The sequence below is a fragment of the Panulirus ornatus genome, chromosome 17 (genome assembly GCF_036320965.1).
Source record: "Panulirus ornatus isolate Po-2019 chromosome 17, ASM3632096v1, whole genome shotgun sequence".
Taxonomy (NCBI): Eukaryota; Metazoa; Arthropoda; class Malacostraca; order Decapoda; family Palinuridae; genus Panulirus; species Panulirus ornatus.
The window spans coordinates 21393608-21411815 of record NC_092240.1 but is presented as its reverse complement, the minus strand read 5'-3'; the positions used below and the strand labels follow the sequence as shown (position 1 = coordinate 21411815).

The following is an 18208-nucleotide window of genomic DNA, read 5'->3' as shown; positions in this document are numbered from 1 at the left end:
ACCACCTCACACCACACATTGTCCTCAAACATCTCATTTCCAGCACATCCATCCTCCTGCGCACAACTCTATCCATAGCCCACGCCTCGCAACCATACAACATTGTTGGAACTACTATTCCTTCAAACATACCCATTTTTGCTTTCCGGGATAATGTTCTTGACTTCCACACATTTTTCAAGGCTCCCAAAATTTTCGCCCCCTCCCCCACCCTATGATCCACTTCCGCTTCCATGGTTCCATCCGCTGACAGATCCACTCCCAGATATCTAAAACACTTCACTTCCTCCAGTTTTTCACCATTCAAACTCACCTCCCAATTGACTTGACCCTCAACCCTACTGTACCTAATAACCTTGCTCTTATTCACATTTACTCTTAACTTTCTTCTTCCACACACTTTACCAAACTCCGTCACCAGCTTCTGCAGTTTCTCACATGAATCCGCCACCAGCGCTGTATCATCAGCGAACAACAACTGACTCACTTCCCAAGCTCTCTCATCCCCAACAGACTTCATACTTGCCCCTCTTTCCAAGACTCTTGCATTTACCTCCCTAACAACCCCATCCATAAACAAATTAAACAACCATGGAGACATCACACACCCCTGCCGCAAACCTACATTCACTGAGAACCAATCACTTTCCTCTCTTCCTACACGTACACATGCCTTACATCCTCGATAAAAACTTTTCACTGCTTCTAACAACTTGCCTCCCACACCATATATTCTTAATACCTTCCACAGAGCATCTCTATCAACTCTATCATATGCCTTCTCCAGATCCATAAATGCTACATACAAATCCATTTGCTTTTCTAAGTATTTCTCACATACATTCTTCAAAGCAAACACCTGATCCACACATCCTCTACCACTTCTGAAACCACACTGCTCTTCCCCAATCTGATGCTCTGTACATGCCTTCACCCTTTCAATCAATACCCTCCCATATAATTTACCAGGAATACTCAACAAACTTATACCTCTGTAATTTGAGCACTCACTCTTATCCCCTTTGCCTTTGTACAATGGCACTATGCACGCATTCCGCCAATCCTCAGGCACCTCACCATGAGTCAAAAATATTTCCCCCAATTAAAGCCTCACCTCATTCAAGAAATCAAGACCTTATGGACCCCAAAAATAGACGTAGAATACTTCAGGAACTTTCCCACTTCCATCCTCAAATATCTGTGGATGGTAATCAAGGTCATATGAGAGATGACAGAGTACTAAAATGTAAGTGTGACATCATCTCTGAAAATGTACGGGGAGGCGGACTAGGATTTTTGCGGACACTGTAGAAGGTGCTTCTCATGTCTGGTTACTCACACCTAAAGAAGCACAAAAACTTCAGAGAAAAGGTCCAGAGGAGGGCATATACAGAAAGGCTAGAGGCTTTGAATTTACCCACCTTTTAAGAGAGAAGCCTGAGGTGGGAACCTGGTTGCCACCTTCAAGTTTATAAAAGGGATTGATGAAGTTGACAGTTCTTTGAAGATGTAGGGATAGAGTACCCAGAAAACATAACATGAAATTAAGTAAGAAACTTGCAAATAAGGAGGTAAAAAAATACTTTTATAGTATAAGATTGGTGGATGAATGGAACAGATTGACTAAGGACATGGTTAATGCAGACAACATATGGAAATATAAGAAGTTGTTTGACAACAGAGAATGCTCAAGAGATGGGACTCCATGAGTATAAAACTCCCTCACCCACACAGAACAAATAGGTAACAAATCAGTAATTACCTAAACTTCCAACACTTCACACAGGCCCCTACACTTTCTGAAACCTGGTTACACCCATGGAAACAGGAGCAAGATGCTTTGCTTACATACGACGTCCTTCTACTGGCGTGTTGGCACAGTAGGTGGGAAGAATAGTCCCACCTCCGGATGCTCCACTGTTATCATTCCAGATATAGAAGAGGGGGAAGCTTTCATCGCCAGGATAACCCAATTCATCAAACACTCCCCACCTCAGCTTGGCCCATTCCTGTAGTAGCACCTTACCTACCAGATAGAATAACAGAAACAATTATTGCCTGACTTTACTCAATTGGAATATTCTACCACAAATGTATGATCTTAAAGTTCAGTAAATTTGTGAACATACCCCGTGGTCCCCACCAAGCAGCTTGGGATTGATCTGTGAGGTACTCAGGAGTGAAGTGAATATATAAGCCAGGGTCACCACAACCACCACTCTGTTGTGTATATGGTTGGTTCATATACACACGGTTCATTATATCCACATGGATATCACTGTCCTGTAAAGATTCATAATAATATTATGAAGATTTCTAAAAAACTCAAAGGTTGCATCTCCTATTAGTAAATTTGAAATATGTTCCATGGAACATGTGTCACCCGCATTGCAGCACACTTTTGAGAGCAAAATAAGAGAAAATACAAATAGTTGCAGATTATGCCATTTAATTCCTCAAATACTGAGGAACAAATATATGAGGTTATATGAGTATTTCAGTTACACTTTTAAAGTTGTGATAAAGGTTAACTTACAGAATAAACTGTCACTCCCAATGATGAACAGACAGAATGCAGACAATGAAAACAATGAAGAAGAGACTCCCAAGTGTTAGCCATGTTATATAGGTGACATATTAGGTTAATGAGCTTAATGATATGTAAATTTCTTTAAAGAACATTAATAAACAGAAAATATGTCACATGAATGAAAGAAACTGAATGCTGAACTGAGGGGAGAAAGTAAAGACTACTATCAGGCTGTACAATCTTCACATAAGAATGGAGGAGTTTCAATAGTCAAATCATCAATATTGCATAAAATCTTACCTGGAAATTTTCATTGAGTGCATTGTCATTGACACTGGTGTTTGACCAAGACTTTGGAATAAGGATCTTTACTGTTCGGAAATATGCCCTCTGATGTGTGGCTCGGTAAAGTCGTCTTGATGCTTCACCTATCATTTCCTTTGAAAATAGTAAAAAAAAAAAAATTATGGCATAATCAACATGGAAGAAATTTAAGATAAAATCATTATATTATATGGTACTGAATTTCAGTACTTGTAATCTCTATTATCATTGTATATATATTTCTGTACAGTTTCAAACAAAGACTTATCTACATTTACAAAAATTCCAAAAATTCACTACGAGCAAGTTTTCAGCTCTGCTGTTGATTCTACTTTATTGCAATAGTAAATATGGATGGTATGAAAGAACTGTAATTCAGGTATATACATTTTAAAAATATAAGTGCTTAGGGTTATGAAATAAAAAGACTAATGAATCTTATATCACACAAACACAAAAGAACCCATTGGCCTGTATATGCTTCTTCATCTTGTTTCAGGGATATTCAAACCAGCCCTGAATAGTTCGGTTTTCTAGTGCTGATGTTTGAAATCTTGTGATGCATTTTCAGATTCTTTGAAGTTGTCCAGATTCATGGAGAAATTCCCCAAGTGGATTTAATACTTGTTTATTCAAGAAGTAATTCAAGGCAAGTTCCCCTTAATAATACTTGGATTTTAAAAACCTCTAAATGTAAATGTGGTCTAATTTGTATTTCAGTATCAGTCATGCACTGTAGTATCATGGGCAACTGAGTAGATGCTTTATAGATTCTGGTTGATTGGGCCACCATAAGCAGTATGAGAACTTGTGAGTCTAATTCCTTGTAGATATGCCGTAAGTCCACAATGTCATATTCGAAGTCAAGTAATTGCAATGTTTAAGTGGCTCTAACTGGAAAAGGTCCGCAGATGTTGTTGTTAATCTTTCCTAAAGTTGTGTCGATATGTGTACTGGAGGTTTACTTGTACATCTGAATTCCATTTTTCTTTCATGATCATCTGCTTATGTACTTATACTCAGCATGATCAAAAGGGAAAGGTTCAATACACTGGATGATGTTAGCCAATTTCATTACAGTATCCACCTCTGTATTTCCTGTAATACTGTTGCAAACTAGGACCCATTGTAAGTAGATAGTGTACCGAGTGTCAGTACAGGGTAATGAATTAAATGACAAATATATGCATTCAATGCTCATACGGTGTGTGCAGTTAGTGTTAGTGCTGATCTGAGTCATAAGATGACTTTTGATTGGGATGGAACATTCTCAGGAATCTTAAGTAGGACGCTGTATATGCCATTGAGTTCTGCACTTAAAAGTATGTGAAATCATAAAGTTTCCATGTTTTGGTTAGAACACACCCTGGAAGATAAACTGCTGCTTAGCTGGAGTTTGCTATTTAGAATACATCTGTATACATGTGAAAATAGTTTGCATACTTTTCTTCTATAAGTGAAGAAGAAAGTGCTTCACCCAACTGGGGGTTACCCCTCCTATTCCAGTTCTCCAGTATTTCAAGTAAATACTGATTAACAACTGGGGACCTTGGTGCTCTTTGTGAAATGATTTGTCTGGAGAGAACTTCATTTCTCTTAGGAGGATCCTACTACTGTATTTTGACTCCAACGACAAATGGACTTTGAAGCAGAGATGCCCAGTTTGTTAAGTCTAGGGATGGCCATTAATGTGTACATAGTTGGCAAAGAGTGAGACTTTTGCCAACCATTGACCTTTTAGTTAGGATCTTCACTGGAGTTTTAGTTCAAGTGCTGATATTTTTGTGGAGCAAAATGCAGTTCAAGGTGCTGAACTTTTGACTGTCAAATTTGTTGAGGACTAATTACGATGCTGAACAAAATGCAGCTACAATTTTCTATTCAACTTCATTTTTGGACAACACTGATTTGTATAAATGAACCCCATTTAGTTCCTCCCAGCCTTTTCATCAGCATTTATCTATTAAGGCAGATGGTACTTTAGTATACTTTATGATTCTCTAGGTAAGTGAGGGTCCTTCAGCATTACATTTACAAATTTGTGCTGACAATTTATCTGGGTGTATTGGATGCCTATCTTTTTTTTTTTTAAGAACCTCCTTTCTGTTCATCTTTTGATACTACTGACAGCTTCTTGAAGTTCTGTTTGAGCTTCTTTGAAGTTATGCTGCCAAATGAGATGTACTCTGCATAAATAAATGCTGAAGTACCATCTACCATTAGTAAATTAAAGAGGACAGGGCTTGATACTGAATCTTGGCACCCTTTTTTTTGTATTTGTGCTAAAGAAGGATTTGGACAAAAAATTTGATTTTTCAAATAGGTTTTCAGCCATTCAAAGGAGCTGCCACTTAATCCTAGGGCTTTTTATTTGTGATAAATGCTCACATGTAATGCAGAATCAAAGGTTCCATTTGTATAGGGAGGTGTTTTAAGAATTCATTCAGAATTTCATCAAAACCCATTGCTTGTTTTTTGGTAAAGCATTTATACTGTTCCTGGGACAATTGGAGCTGACCTTATTTTAAGACTTTCCTCTGAGATGTTGTTTATTAGTGTTGTTGGGGGGAAATATAGGGAAAAATAATTCTGCTTTGCTTTGTCAAAACAATGAATATCATTATGGGATAAGGGAAGGCTGCAAGTCAATAATAACATAAGGGTACCAAGGAATTTCATATTGTAATCTCAGAAGGGGTGGAAAAGCTTAGGCAGAGCAAAAATTGCTCTATGCACTGTGTTTTGCTGTTAAATCATTTGTCTACACTGTGCATATGGTTTTCTTGTTTTTTGTTTCTAATTTTTTTCTGTAGGGTTACTTCTCCAGAAATGTGATGGGTGATTTAAATGCAAAGGTAAGTAATGTGGCAGTTGAGGGTATAATTGGTGTAACTGGAGTATTCAGTGTTGTAAATGGAAATGGTGAAGAGCTTGTGGATTTGTGTGCTGAAAAAAGACTGGTGATTCGGAAAACCTGGATTAAAAAGAGAGATATATATAAGTATACATATGTGAATAGGAGAGATGGTCAAAGGGCATTATTGGATTATGTTAATTGATAGGTGTGTAAAAGAAAGTCTTTTGGATGTTAATATGCAGAGAGGGGCAGCTGGAGAGATGTTCTGATCACTATCTTGTGGAGGTGCAAGTAAAGATCTGTAGAGGTTTTCAAAAAAGAAGGATGTTGGGGAGAAGAGAGTGGTGAGAGTAAATGAGCTTGGAAAGGAGACTTGTGTGAGGAAGTACCAGGAGAGATTGAGTGCAGAATGGCCAAAGGTGAAAGCAAATGACGTGAGGGGAATGAGTGAGGAATGGGATGTATTTAAAGAAGCAGTGATGGCATGCACAAAAGATGCATGTGGCATGAGAAAGGGTAGAGAGTGGGGGATGAAAAAGTAAATTGTTAGTGAAAGAGAAGAGAGAGGCATTTGGACGGTACTTGCAAAGAAGGAGTGCAGATGACCGAAAGATGTATAAAAGAAAGTGGCAGGAGGTCAAGAGAAAGATGCAAGGATTGAAAAAGAGTGCAAATGAGAGTTGGGGTGAGAGAGTATCATTAAATTTTAGGGAGGATAAAAAGATGTTTTGGAAGGGGGTAAATAATGTTCGTAAGACAAGAGAACAAATGGGAACATCAATGAAAGGGGCAAGTAGGGGAAGTAATAACAGGAAGTGATGAAGTGAGGAGATGGAGTAAATATTTTGAAGGTTGGTTGAATGTATTTGATGATAGAGTGGCAGATATAGGGTGGTGTGGAAAGTTAAAGGGTCAGGGAGAATGATTTGGTTAAGTGAGAAGAGATAGTAAAAGCTTTGTGGAAGATGAAATCCGGCAAGGAGGCGGGTTTGGATGGCATTGCTGAGGAATTTATCATAAAAGGCGAGGACTGTATTGTTGATTGGTTGGTAAGGATATTCATTGTATTCATGGACCATGGTGAAGTGGCTGAGGATTGGTGGAACGCATGCATAGTGCCACTGTACAAAGGTGAATGTTCAAACTACCGAGGCATAAATTTGTTGAGTATTCCTGGGAAATTATATGGGAGAATATTGATTGAGAGGGTGAATGCATGTACAGAGCATTAAATGGGGAAGAGCAATGTGGTTTCAGAAGTGGTAGAGGATGTATGGATCAGGTGTCTGTTTTGAAGAATGTGTATGAGAAATACTTAGAAAAACAGATGGCTTAGTCTGTAGCATTTGTGGATCTGGAGAAAGCATATGATAGGGTTGATATAGATGCTTTGTGGAAGGTCTTAATAGTATATGCTGTGGGAGGTAAGTTGCTAGAAGCAGTGAAAAGTTCTTACCAAGGATGTATCTATCTATCTGTATCTATAATGCCTCTTCCAATTGGAACTCCCTCAAAGGGGTGGCCATGGCGAAAGAGTCACCATAACAAATGAACTCCAGTTTACTGAAGTGTGAGGCAGAGGTTGGCTTTTTATTTCTACTTGGGGATTGGTGGTTGGTTATAGAGGGGTTTGGGTGTTATGGGTCTATTGCTGTTGCATAGGACTGAGTGCCAAGCATGTGTTGGTGAGTCTGCATTGGGAGGAACTTTGTTTTATTGTGAAGGTGTTGAATGTTTGTAGTTGCTCAGCAGTTAGTGATTGTTCTGAGTGCACTATTCTGTGTGGTTTACAGCTTTGTTATATTTGCTTTTGAGGTGGAAGACTAGGCAGGTAAGACATAAAGTTGCATAGAAGAATTGTTTAAAAAAGATGTTGAGGGATTTGTTTTCTTGTCCAACACTCATACCAATTTGTGTTCTGAAGGCATTTACTTTGTGTATTGCTTTTTTTGTATTTGTTATTGGTGTGGGGAGTGAATGTCATGTATGATTGTGTGTGTGTGTGTGTGTGTGTGTGTGTGTGTGTGTGTGTGTGTGTGTTGTATATGATGCCTAGAATGATTGGTGTTTTGTTCTGTGAGACAGACTGTTCATTCAGGGTGAATGGAGAGTGTGAGCTGGATTCATGTCTGTCTGGGGTTAAAAGTGACTGAAGACTTGCAGAGATGCAGAAATTCTGTCCTGTGTGAGCCATTGTTCCAACTTTGTTGTGATTGTCAACAGAGACCATAGAGATTTGCAAAAAGAAATGCTTCTTTAGGAAGTTCACTGTAGAGTTTTAGTGTTTTAGAGGTGAAGCTATTGTGATTGACTGGCATGGCAGCCAGCTAGGAATCTGGCCAACTGCTTAACAACTTTTTGTCACTGTTATGGAGGATGATGTCAGGTATTTTTTGTGTGAGGATGTATTGGGATCAATGTCAAATGCTTTGATGTTTCTTGCCACTAGTGCTGTACAAGATGGGGATGTTGGTTGAATCCATCTAGGATGTGTTGTGTGAGCTCAGCGTGTAGTGTGGTGGTAGAGTGTTTGAGTTCTAAAGTCATGCTGTGTGGGCAAGAGTGGGATGTTTAGTCTGATTCTGTTGTGGATATTTTTTTTTTTTCAGAGTTTGGATAGTGAGGATAGAAGTGATACAGGATAGTAGGAGGGGGAGGGAGAGTTGTAGGTAAGCAGCCACCAACCAGGAAGGTATAATACAGGTGCTACCCACCTGGGTATTGGGAGAGTTAGTGACAGATGCATAGTGAGCCAGCACTTCAGTGGTTGTCAAGCTGTACTTCTCTGACCAAGGTAGCTGTCTTTTCTTTCTAGCTCACCCACACATGGAATGCTGGCATTCTGTCACTTGACACTTAACTCATACAACTCATTCTTTGTAACTCTAGATTTTTCTGCTGTGAATGCTATGCAATTGCCCTGCTTTTTGGCAAAATGGTAGGTGCAATAGATAGAATTAGTAGATAAGAACATTAGACAGGTTCATTAGGTAGAAACAATAAGCAGAAGTAGTAGGTAGTAACATTAGGTTGGAGCATTCAGTAGTAGTAGTAGGTTGAAACATTTGGCAGGAACATTAGGTAAAAGTAGTTCATAGGAACATTAGGTAAGAGCTTTTGAAAACATTGTGCTAGAGTTGCCCTTAGCCAAAGGCCTGTAATGGCTTAGGCACTAAAGACTAAGAAGCAGCACTGTAGTTCATCAGTTATGGAGACTCTTTTGCCATGGCCACTTCCTTGAAGTTGTTCCCAAAGAGAATAGACATCAAAGATATAAAGAGATAGATAGAGTTAGGTAATCTGGAGGGTTTTAAGATAGAAATCATGCTGGGAAGTTCAGGAGTGGTTGAAGAAATTTGTACATGAATGGACTGCAAGTGGGCCATAGTTTTTCAAGTGAAGGTTTGATATGTTATCAAGGCTTTATGTCACTGGAAGTGAAAGGTGGATAGGCGGGTGTTTCTTAGTGGATTTTGTGTAAATTTTTCCTGATTTTCCTATCTGGGGGTAAGGTTGCTTTGTGGTTGAGTTCTGAGAATGTTTTAAGAGTATGTTGGTATGTCCTTTTGGAAAAAGGATTTCATTGAAATGGTTCAGGAAAGCTTCAACAGTGAGGGCTGGACTGGTGCAGTAAGAGTGGATTTTCTTTAATGTGCTCTTGATTTAGTTGCTGTGGGTTTTGTGATTGACTGTGTTGAAGAAGTTTGTTTTCTTCAGTTTGATTCTCAGTGATTAGGATGGTGATGGTGTTGTTTAATGTCTACATTCTGCTGATGGAGACTGGTTGTGTCTGAGTTGGTGTCTTTATAAGGTGTGTAACTTGTGGGGAAAAATTTGGATTGTATTTCTTTGTGCCCTCATGGCATGTTCTTTTTTTTTCAGAGAGATAGATAGATAGATAGAGAGAGAGAGAGAGAGAGAGAGAGAGAGAGAGAGAGAGAGAGAGAGAGAGAGATTAATTAGGGCATTCAGCTGCTTGTGCCATCTCAGCTAACATAAAGATTAAAGAAAATCTTAGGCTTTGATTTTCTGGCAAACCATGACCTGTCAGTATTGGATGACCATTCAGTTATATTATTTACCACATCAAAGTCCAGAAGTTCATCTTGAAAAACGAGGGAAGATGAACTATGTAGCATCACTGAAGCCATAACACTCAGCCTGGAGTGTTGGGTGGCATTATTTCATCATGCTATTCATGAGGAATAGCAGTCTCCCACATATTAGCTGACCCATTGGATCACTGTATTGTTATTTCTCGTGTTTCTGTACCCCTTCTCTTGGTCCATAAACACATGTGAAGCAAAAGACTCATAAATGGTATCCTAAAATTAAAATGCTGAAATTTAAGGTAAATCTAGACTGCTGAAAGTTCAGTGGTTTTCACATTTTGTCGTGATTTCTAGAAATGTCTTAAATACTCTAATGTTAATTAATCGGAACTTAAACAATCTCACAAATGCATTATCAGTGGGAAATGTTTGTCAAAAGAAATGCAAACAATGGCCAGCAACTGCTTGTTATGAAATTACCAGTGGTCTTATATCTTTGAGATGCTAAGAAAAGGTAGGTTTCTCACAGGTTCAGCTGATTCATGCATATGTTTTATTTACTTTGACATAACTTAGCTCCACATTTTCTTTTGTCTTCATAGCACTCCCTACTACTGAGATAATAATATTGTAGGATAAGAATAAAATCACCCCTAATAATACTCCCCTAGTCTTAGCTCATTATGTAAAAGAAAGAGTTATTCCATAAGAAAAGATGTAAGGTTCTTAATGAAATAAGATTGTAAGACTAGACTGGTACATTACCCAAAAATTTGCAATCACTGAGTACAACATAACTTTCTAGTTAAAAAAGTTATTCATTACCTTAATGGCTGCAATGATAACTGGTCCATCCTCTTCATCTACTTCCTGAGAAATGGCTACAACCACACCTTCATAACCATTGTTCAGTAGTTTGGCTCCTGACTCCCCATTTACACCAACTGCAATCAGCATCATGTACAGCAAAGTCCAAACACAAATGTCAGTCTTCATCCTGGATGTGGTGGCACACCTTTGATAAACAGTTAAGCATCAATTAGTACACAATGCAATTAACCTTAGAAAATATGTGTTTAATGTCTAAAATCCTGCTAGATAGCTTCAATATTTTTACATGACTATTTTTCTTATACCCAACTGCTGCTTCCACCAAAGGGAGGGAGGTTATGCCAGAAACAAATGAACTATGGTCTAATTTACATACATTGAATCTCCGTCAGTCATGTACAATGTGCTGAAACTAAAACTAACATCCAAAGCCAAGCCCTAAAGATTATTCCATGGGTTATCGTGATTACTTCATTTGCCTTAGTAAATTTAGCCCACTGCATCCCCCATGTAACATATCAAACTAATTCATTCTACCTTAAACATGCCTTTCAATCTCTTATCTGTTCAGACCCCAATAACCCAAAGCCTCTTCCGCTCCCTCCTTCCATCTCCTTCAGTCTCCCCCTCCCCCTTCCTTTGTCCATATCTGACAAGTAAATCAACTTAGTCTTTCTTCATTCATCCTTTCCATATATTCAATCCATTTCAAACAACCTGGTCAGGTTCCTCAATCACACTGCATTTTCTACTACACCTTTCTCTTACATTATCAACTTGCTTCTGACCACATATCATTCTCAAGCAACTCATTTCCAATAAGTCCACTCAATTCCATTCCTTTCCTGTTCAAACCCGAAGACTCAAATCCCTATAACACTGTCTGGGCTACCATATCTCTAAACATACTTATCTTTTTCCTGACAAATACTAACCTCTCCTTTCACATACCCTTAATGGATCCAGGATCTCAGCCCTTCTCCCATATCAGTCCTCATGGCTCCAGCTGTAGCCACATCCATTCCCAATAACCTAAAGTATTCCAATTACTCAAGGTCCTTCCCATTTCAATTTAGTGAAAACAACTGTCTCAACTTCCTGCTGCTCCTCAATACCTAATTTAGTTCACAGTTAGTATGAACCTTCTTTTCTCACACACTCTTTCAAGAAATAGTAGATGGCCCATTCACACAATGCATAATGGAAATAGTACCTGTAGGGAAGAAGAGCAGAGTGGTGTTATTATTATATAAGACTCCAAAGAACTGCAAGGACCTGGGACAAATATACAATGATCACAACAAAGAAACAATCAGGATGGTACAGAAGCAGTGAAACATTCATTTCTTAGAGATAGTGAAGTACTGATAATAAAGACATACTGGGGAGTTGGAATTCTCTTGGTGATAAGAATTCATGAAGACATAAGTTTTTAGTGCACATAAAGAAAAATTTCCTGTACCAACATGTCAAAGAGCATACTAGGATAAGAGGAACTGATACATCATCATTTCCTAGATTTTATCTGCACACATAGTAGCTTGAATGCTGTGAACATAATATATGATAAACTATGCCACAAAGATGCTTGTGGCATGAGAAGAGTGGGAGGTGGGTTGTTTAGAAAGGGTAGTGAGTGGTGGGATGAAGAAGTAAGAGTATTAGTGAAAGAGAAGAGAGAGGCATTTGGACGATGTTTGCAGGGAAAAAATGCAATTGAGTGGGAGAAGTATAAAAGAAAGAGACAGGAGGTCAAGAGAAAGGTGCAAGAGGTGAAAAAAAGGGCAAATGAGAGTTGGGGTGAGAGACTATCAGTAAATTTTAGGGAGAATAAAAAGATGTTCTGGAAGGAGGTAAATAGGGTGCGTAAGACAAGGGAGCAAATGGGAACTTCAGTGAAGGGCGTAAATGGGGAGGTGAAAACAAGTAGCGGTGATGTGAGAAGGAGATGGAATGAGTATTTTGAAGGTTTGTTGAATGTGTCTGATGACAGAGTGGCAGATATAGGGTGTTTTGGTCGAGGTGGTGTGCAAAGTGAGAGGGTTAGGGAAAATGATTTGGTAAACAGAGAAGAGGTAGTAAAAGCTTTGCGGAAGATGAAAGCCGGCAAGGCAGCAGGTTTGGATGGTATTGCAGTGGAATCTATTAAGAAAGGGGGTGACTGTATTGTTGACTGGTTGGTAAGGTTATTTAATGTATGTATGACTCATGGTGAGGTGCCTGAGGATTGGCGGAATGCGTGCATAGTGCCATTGTACAAAGGCAAAGGGGATAAGAGTGAGTGCTCAAATTACAGAGGTATAAGTTTGTTGAGTATTCCTGGTAAATTATATGGGAGGGTATTGATTGAGAGGGTGAAGGCATGTACAGAGCATCAGATTGGGGAAGAGCAGTGTGGTTTCAGAAGTGGTAGAGGATGTGTGGATCAGGTGTTTGCTTTGAAGAATGTATGTGAGAAATACTTAGAAAAGCAAATGGATTTGTATGTAGCATTTATGGATCTGGAGAAGGCATATGATAGAGTTGATAGAGATGCTCTGTGGAAGGTATTAAGAATATATGGTGTGGGAGGCAAGTTGTTAGAAGCAGTGAAAAGTTTTTATCGAGGATGTAAGGCATGTGTACGTGTAGGAAGAGAGGAAAGTGATTGGTTCTCAGTGAATGTAGGTTTGCGGCAGGGGTGTGTGATGTCTCCATGGTTGTTTAATTTGTTTATGGATGGGGTTGTAAGGGAGGTAAATGCAAGAGTCCTGGAAAGAGGGGCAAGTATGAAGTCTGTTGGGGATGAGAGAGCTTGGGAAGTGAGTCAGTTGTTGTTCGCTGATGATACAGCGCTGGTGGCTGATTCATGTGAGAAACTGCAGAAGCTGGTGACTGAGTTTGGTAAAGTGTGTGGAAGAAGAAAGTTGAGAGTAAATGTGAATAAGAGCAAGGTTATTAGGTACAGTAGGGGTGAGGGTCAAGTCAATTGGGAGGTGAGTTTGAATGGAGAAAAACTGGAGGAAGTGAAGTGTTTTAGATATCTGGGAGTGGATCTGTCAGCGGATGGAACCATGGAAGCGGAAGTGGATCATAGGGTGGGGGAGGGGGCGAAAATTTTGGGAGCCTTGAAAAATGTGTGGAAGTCGAGAACATTATCTCGGAAAGCAAAAATGGGTATGTTTGAGGGAATAGTGGTTCCAACAATGTTGTATGGTTGCGAGGCGTGGGCTATGGATAGAGATGTGCGCAGGAGGATGGATGTGCTGGAAATGAGATGTTTGAGGACAATGTGTGGTGTGAGGTGGTTTGATCGAGTAAGTAACGTAAGGGTAAGAGAGATGTGTGGAAATAAAAAGAGCGTGGTTGAGAGAGCAGAAGAGGGTGTTTTGAAATGGTTTGGGCACATGGAGAGAATGAGTGAGGAGAGATTGACCAAGAGGATATATGTGTCGGAGGTGGAGGGAACGAGGAGAAGAGGGAGACCAAATTGGAGGTGGAAAGATGGAGTGAAAAAGATTTTGTGTGATCGGGGCCTGAACATGCAGGAGGGTGAAAGGAGGGCAAGAAATAGAGTGAATTGGTGTCATGTGGTATACAGGGGTTGACGTGCTGTCAGTGGATTGAAGCAAGGCATGTGAAGCGTCTGGGGTAAACCATGGAAAGCTGTGTAGGTATGTATATTTGCGTGTGTGGACGTGTGTATGTACATGTGTATGGGGGGGGGGGGGGGCCATTTCTTTCGTCTGTTTCCTTGCGCTACCTCGCAAACGCGGGAGACAGCGACAAAGTATAAAAAAAAAAAAAAAAAAAAAAAAAAAAAAAAAAAAAAAATTTGAAGAAGTGATCTTGTAATGCTAAAGGTTGAGCATGTGGTAAAGGAGGACATTAAAAGAGCAGAAGTGGAATGCAACATAAATAAAAGGAATAAATGAAGAAGCTAGACAAACTTCCATAATTTCTATGGTACTATAGATTGGGAAATGGAGCTTAGTGGCTAGGAACCAGGTGAAAGGTTCTAAGAAATTTCCTGTGGAGGAGTAGAGGTTTGGGTACTTGAAGCCTCAAATACTGATAGAACAGTAAGAAAGATGTCATAAAGCAGATGAGCTTCGAGATGTGTAATGAAGATGATATAAATGGCTCTCTGGCCATCCAGCCTTTGTGAGGTAAAAGAGAGCATGGATAAGAAAGGAGGAAAAAACTTTGAAAAGAATGTTGTGAATAAAGTCAGTTAACATCCAAAACTTTTCCTTAAATTCATCAGCAGTCAGTTATCAAAGATCAGCTTATTGAGATAAGGGATTCAGAGGGAAAACTGTAAAAGGATGAAGTAAGAATACGTGAGGAATTGAATAATAAATTCAAAGGTGTTTTCTTATTGGAAGACACTGTGATGAAATGGGGAATAGGTTTTGGAAATCACTGAGATATCTCTTGCTATTGACAGAATACTAAAAGGACTTAACCCATACAAGGCTCATGGTTCTCATGAAATTTCACCATATGTGCTAAAGATATGTGTAGATACACTATCAATTGATAAACATTTTAAACTACTATCAGGATGGAGAAGGACAAACGTTATACCTTTATATAAGAAAGAAGACCAGGAATAGGCATTGAACTACAGACCAGTCTCACTAACAAGTGTGGTGTGTAAGGTTCTGAAAAAGATTATCAGAAGGCAAGTGGATGACCTAATATGGTGGAGAGTTCCTGCATTGTTTTAGGGAAAGATCATGTGTAACTGAACTTTTGAGATAATCGGTGGAGTGCCACAGGATCTGGATCTAGGACCATTACTCCTCTTGAGTTTTTATTAATGACTTGTCTGAAGGCATGGAATCCCACCTAAATATGTTTGCAGATGATGCAACGGTCAATGAGGAGGATTGCATGAGCTTACAAGAGACTCCAAAGTTAGCCACACACATAGTTGATGAAATTTAACCTGAGAAAATGTAAAGTAATGACGATGGGATAAAGTGAAAGACTAACTCAATATGATTATTACCTAGCAGGAAATGATCTTCAGGATTGTGTGTAAGGAGGAGATGGAAGTAGACATCGTACCTAATTCGGGAGACAAACTGTCTTCTTGCAAATATATGGCAAGCTATTCATATCCTACATAAGTTCAAAACGTGAATAAGATTCTCCAGTTTGGCTAATGCACCTAAAAAGCACAGATAGCTCATAGAGAAAGTGCAAGGAACAACAAAGATGGTACCAAAATTAAGAGTTACTGGGAAAGGATGGAGACTTTAACTTTACCCACCTTGGAAGAGAGAAGAGTTAGGGGTGATAAGATCACAAACCTTGACGTTTTTAAAGAGAGGTCAATAGTGCAGAAAGTGAACAGTTCTTCGAGGGATGTAGGGATAGAGCAACCAGAAGACATAGCATGAAATTAAGTAAGAAACTTGTGACTGAGGACATGATTAATACAGTGTACATAAAACTAAGAGGTGTGATGGGAGAAAATGTTCAAATGAATGTCTCTCTCTCTCTCTCTCTCTCTCTCTCTCTCTCTCTCTCTCTCCATACAGTACAAAAATGGTAATTACCAGCTCCTGGAGTTTCTAGGGTCTGTTACCAGAGCCATGTCATCTGCAAACAGCAACTGACTAAGCTCCAAAGCCTTGCAATTATTTCCCTCACAATCATGTCCGTAATTACATTAAATAAAAGTGCAATTAACTTAAAATAAAAGTCTCTTAAAAGTAAGTCACGACTATCCTTAGTATTTAGTTACTCTACTTGTGGCACCTTATTACTTGATTTTCAGAAAATTATCTTCACTATGAAGTTCATTTATGGCTAGAAAAGAAAAACCTTTGGTCTGGCTTCTCACAAATGACAATATGAGTGTTAAAGTAACAGTTGTAAGATGTTGATGTAAAACTTTGTACGGTTGAAATGTTTAATTGACTTTCTAAAGAGCCATAAAACGCAAAAAAAAAAAAAAAAAGAAATCCTCCCCAAAGACCCTCCCAGCTGATTAGGCCAGCTCTCTGGATTCCCATACTCTGTAAGAGCATCCCTGAAATAACCTTTTCTGATGTGTCAAATATCTAGACAACACGCAGGACCATCTGCTCTTGGTGCGACCGGCGACTAGCATGTCCTGGACACCCTCAATCCAAGTTATTTACACACTCCACGTGCTAGTTGTCTGATAAGACATAATCTGTAGTGAATGCCTAGTCAGTGACGGCATCCCTTGCTTGTTGCCATCACCGAACAGAGTATAGTGATGCACTGTAGCATATATCAGAGTAGTTTATTATGACGACTGAATTCGTTACAAGCAGATATCCTCGGGTGTCCATATTGGTACATGGGGATAACCCTCTGTTACATCGTTACACTCGTATAGTTTGAAGTTTCCGCATTAGTATCATCTTACGGGTAATTATTTTCATCATATCAAGGTCTATGGAAGCTTCGACGACAGATTTCAACCAGCTTCTGCAGCTTAGCTTAAGCCCCAACATGAAAAGTGAATCGCGTCTTCCACTCTCAGGTTGCAACAATACATCCGCAATTGAAATGCAAGACGCTTCGGACCTTCCCTGGGTGTAGTGGTAAGATGTGAGGCATGACCTCACTGGCAGGTCTTGAGGTGTTGTGTTGCAGCTTCTTCAGGATGTAGTCAGTGTGCTTCACGCTGACCTCACGTCAGAAGAGTATATACAAATGTTAAGCTCTCGAGCACGAGGGTACGATCCTTGAGCATTGCAGTATGACCCTTAAGAATTCCTTTGACGGTCCTACCTTATGTACAAGTCAACCATTCTGTCCTTTAAGTGAGTGAAACGAGTTTTCCATCAGAATTTTACGATTATGAAATAATAAGTGAACAAGTTTCTGTGGTTAACGTGGAAATTAGCACAGTAATGGTGAGGCTGGCGACTGCTGGAGGTGGTGGTGTGGTGTGATGTGTCCAATTAGTTTCTCGCCTACAGGTCCACACACCAACACACACCTCATACATGGGTCCACACAAACTCTCACACAGGTCCACACACCTCACACATAGGTCCACATCCTACACACAGGTCCGCACACCACCACACATCACACATTCAGGTCCACACACTAAACACAGGTCTACACACCACTGCAAAATCACACATACAGGTCCACACACCACTAAACATCACACATTCAGGTCCACACACTACACACACAGGTCCACACACTACACACACAGGTCCACACATCTCACATATGGGTCCACACACCACCAGACACTCATTCACAGGTTCTCACACCTCACATATGGGTCCACACACCACTACACACCTCATACATAGGTCCACACACCACTACACATCTCACAAACAGGTCCACACACCTCATTTATGGATCCACACAAAACTACACACCTTACCCACAGGTCCACACACCACTACATACCTCACATACAGGTCTACGTACCTCACATATGGGTCCACACCTCACTTACAGGTCCGCGAACCTCACATATGGGTCCACACACCGCTACACACCTCACACACATGTCTACACACCTCACTTATAAGTCCATACACCACCCACAGGTCTACACATACCACTACACACACGCCTCACCTGGGTCTGCACCAAACATCACATTTAATCCATGAT

At 39.7% G+C, this 18208-nt stretch overlaps 2 protein-coding genes across 4 annotated transcripts in view; one reads left to right on the top strand and one right to left on the bottom strand.

Annotated features, from left to right (window-relative positions):
- The window catches only part of pch2 (pachytene checkpoint 2 protein), a 429043-nt gene that overhangs the window by 183098 nt on the left and 227737 nt on the right, over positions 1-18208 (top strand). The gene's annotated exons all lie outside the window — the stretch shown is intronic.
- The window catches only part of LOC139754612 (calcium-activated chloride channel regulator 1-like), a 237715-nt gene that overhangs the window by 168866 nt on the left and 50641 nt on the right, over positions 1-18208 (bottom strand). For both annotated transcript variants that reach the window (XM_071672059.1, XM_071672060.1), the window contains exons 2-5: positions 10589-10778; positions 2831-2968; positions 2130-2283; positions 1849-2026 (exon numbers count right to left, since the gene is read on the bottom strand). In XM_071672059.1, the coding sequence (XP_071528160.1) occupies positions 1849-2026; positions 2130-2283; positions 2831-2968; positions 10589-10759 (641 nt within the window). In that variant the 5' untranslated portion in view covers positions 10760-10778. The remainder of the gene's footprint in view (positions 1-1848; positions 2027-2129; positions 2284-2830; positions 2969-10588; positions 10779-18208) is intronic.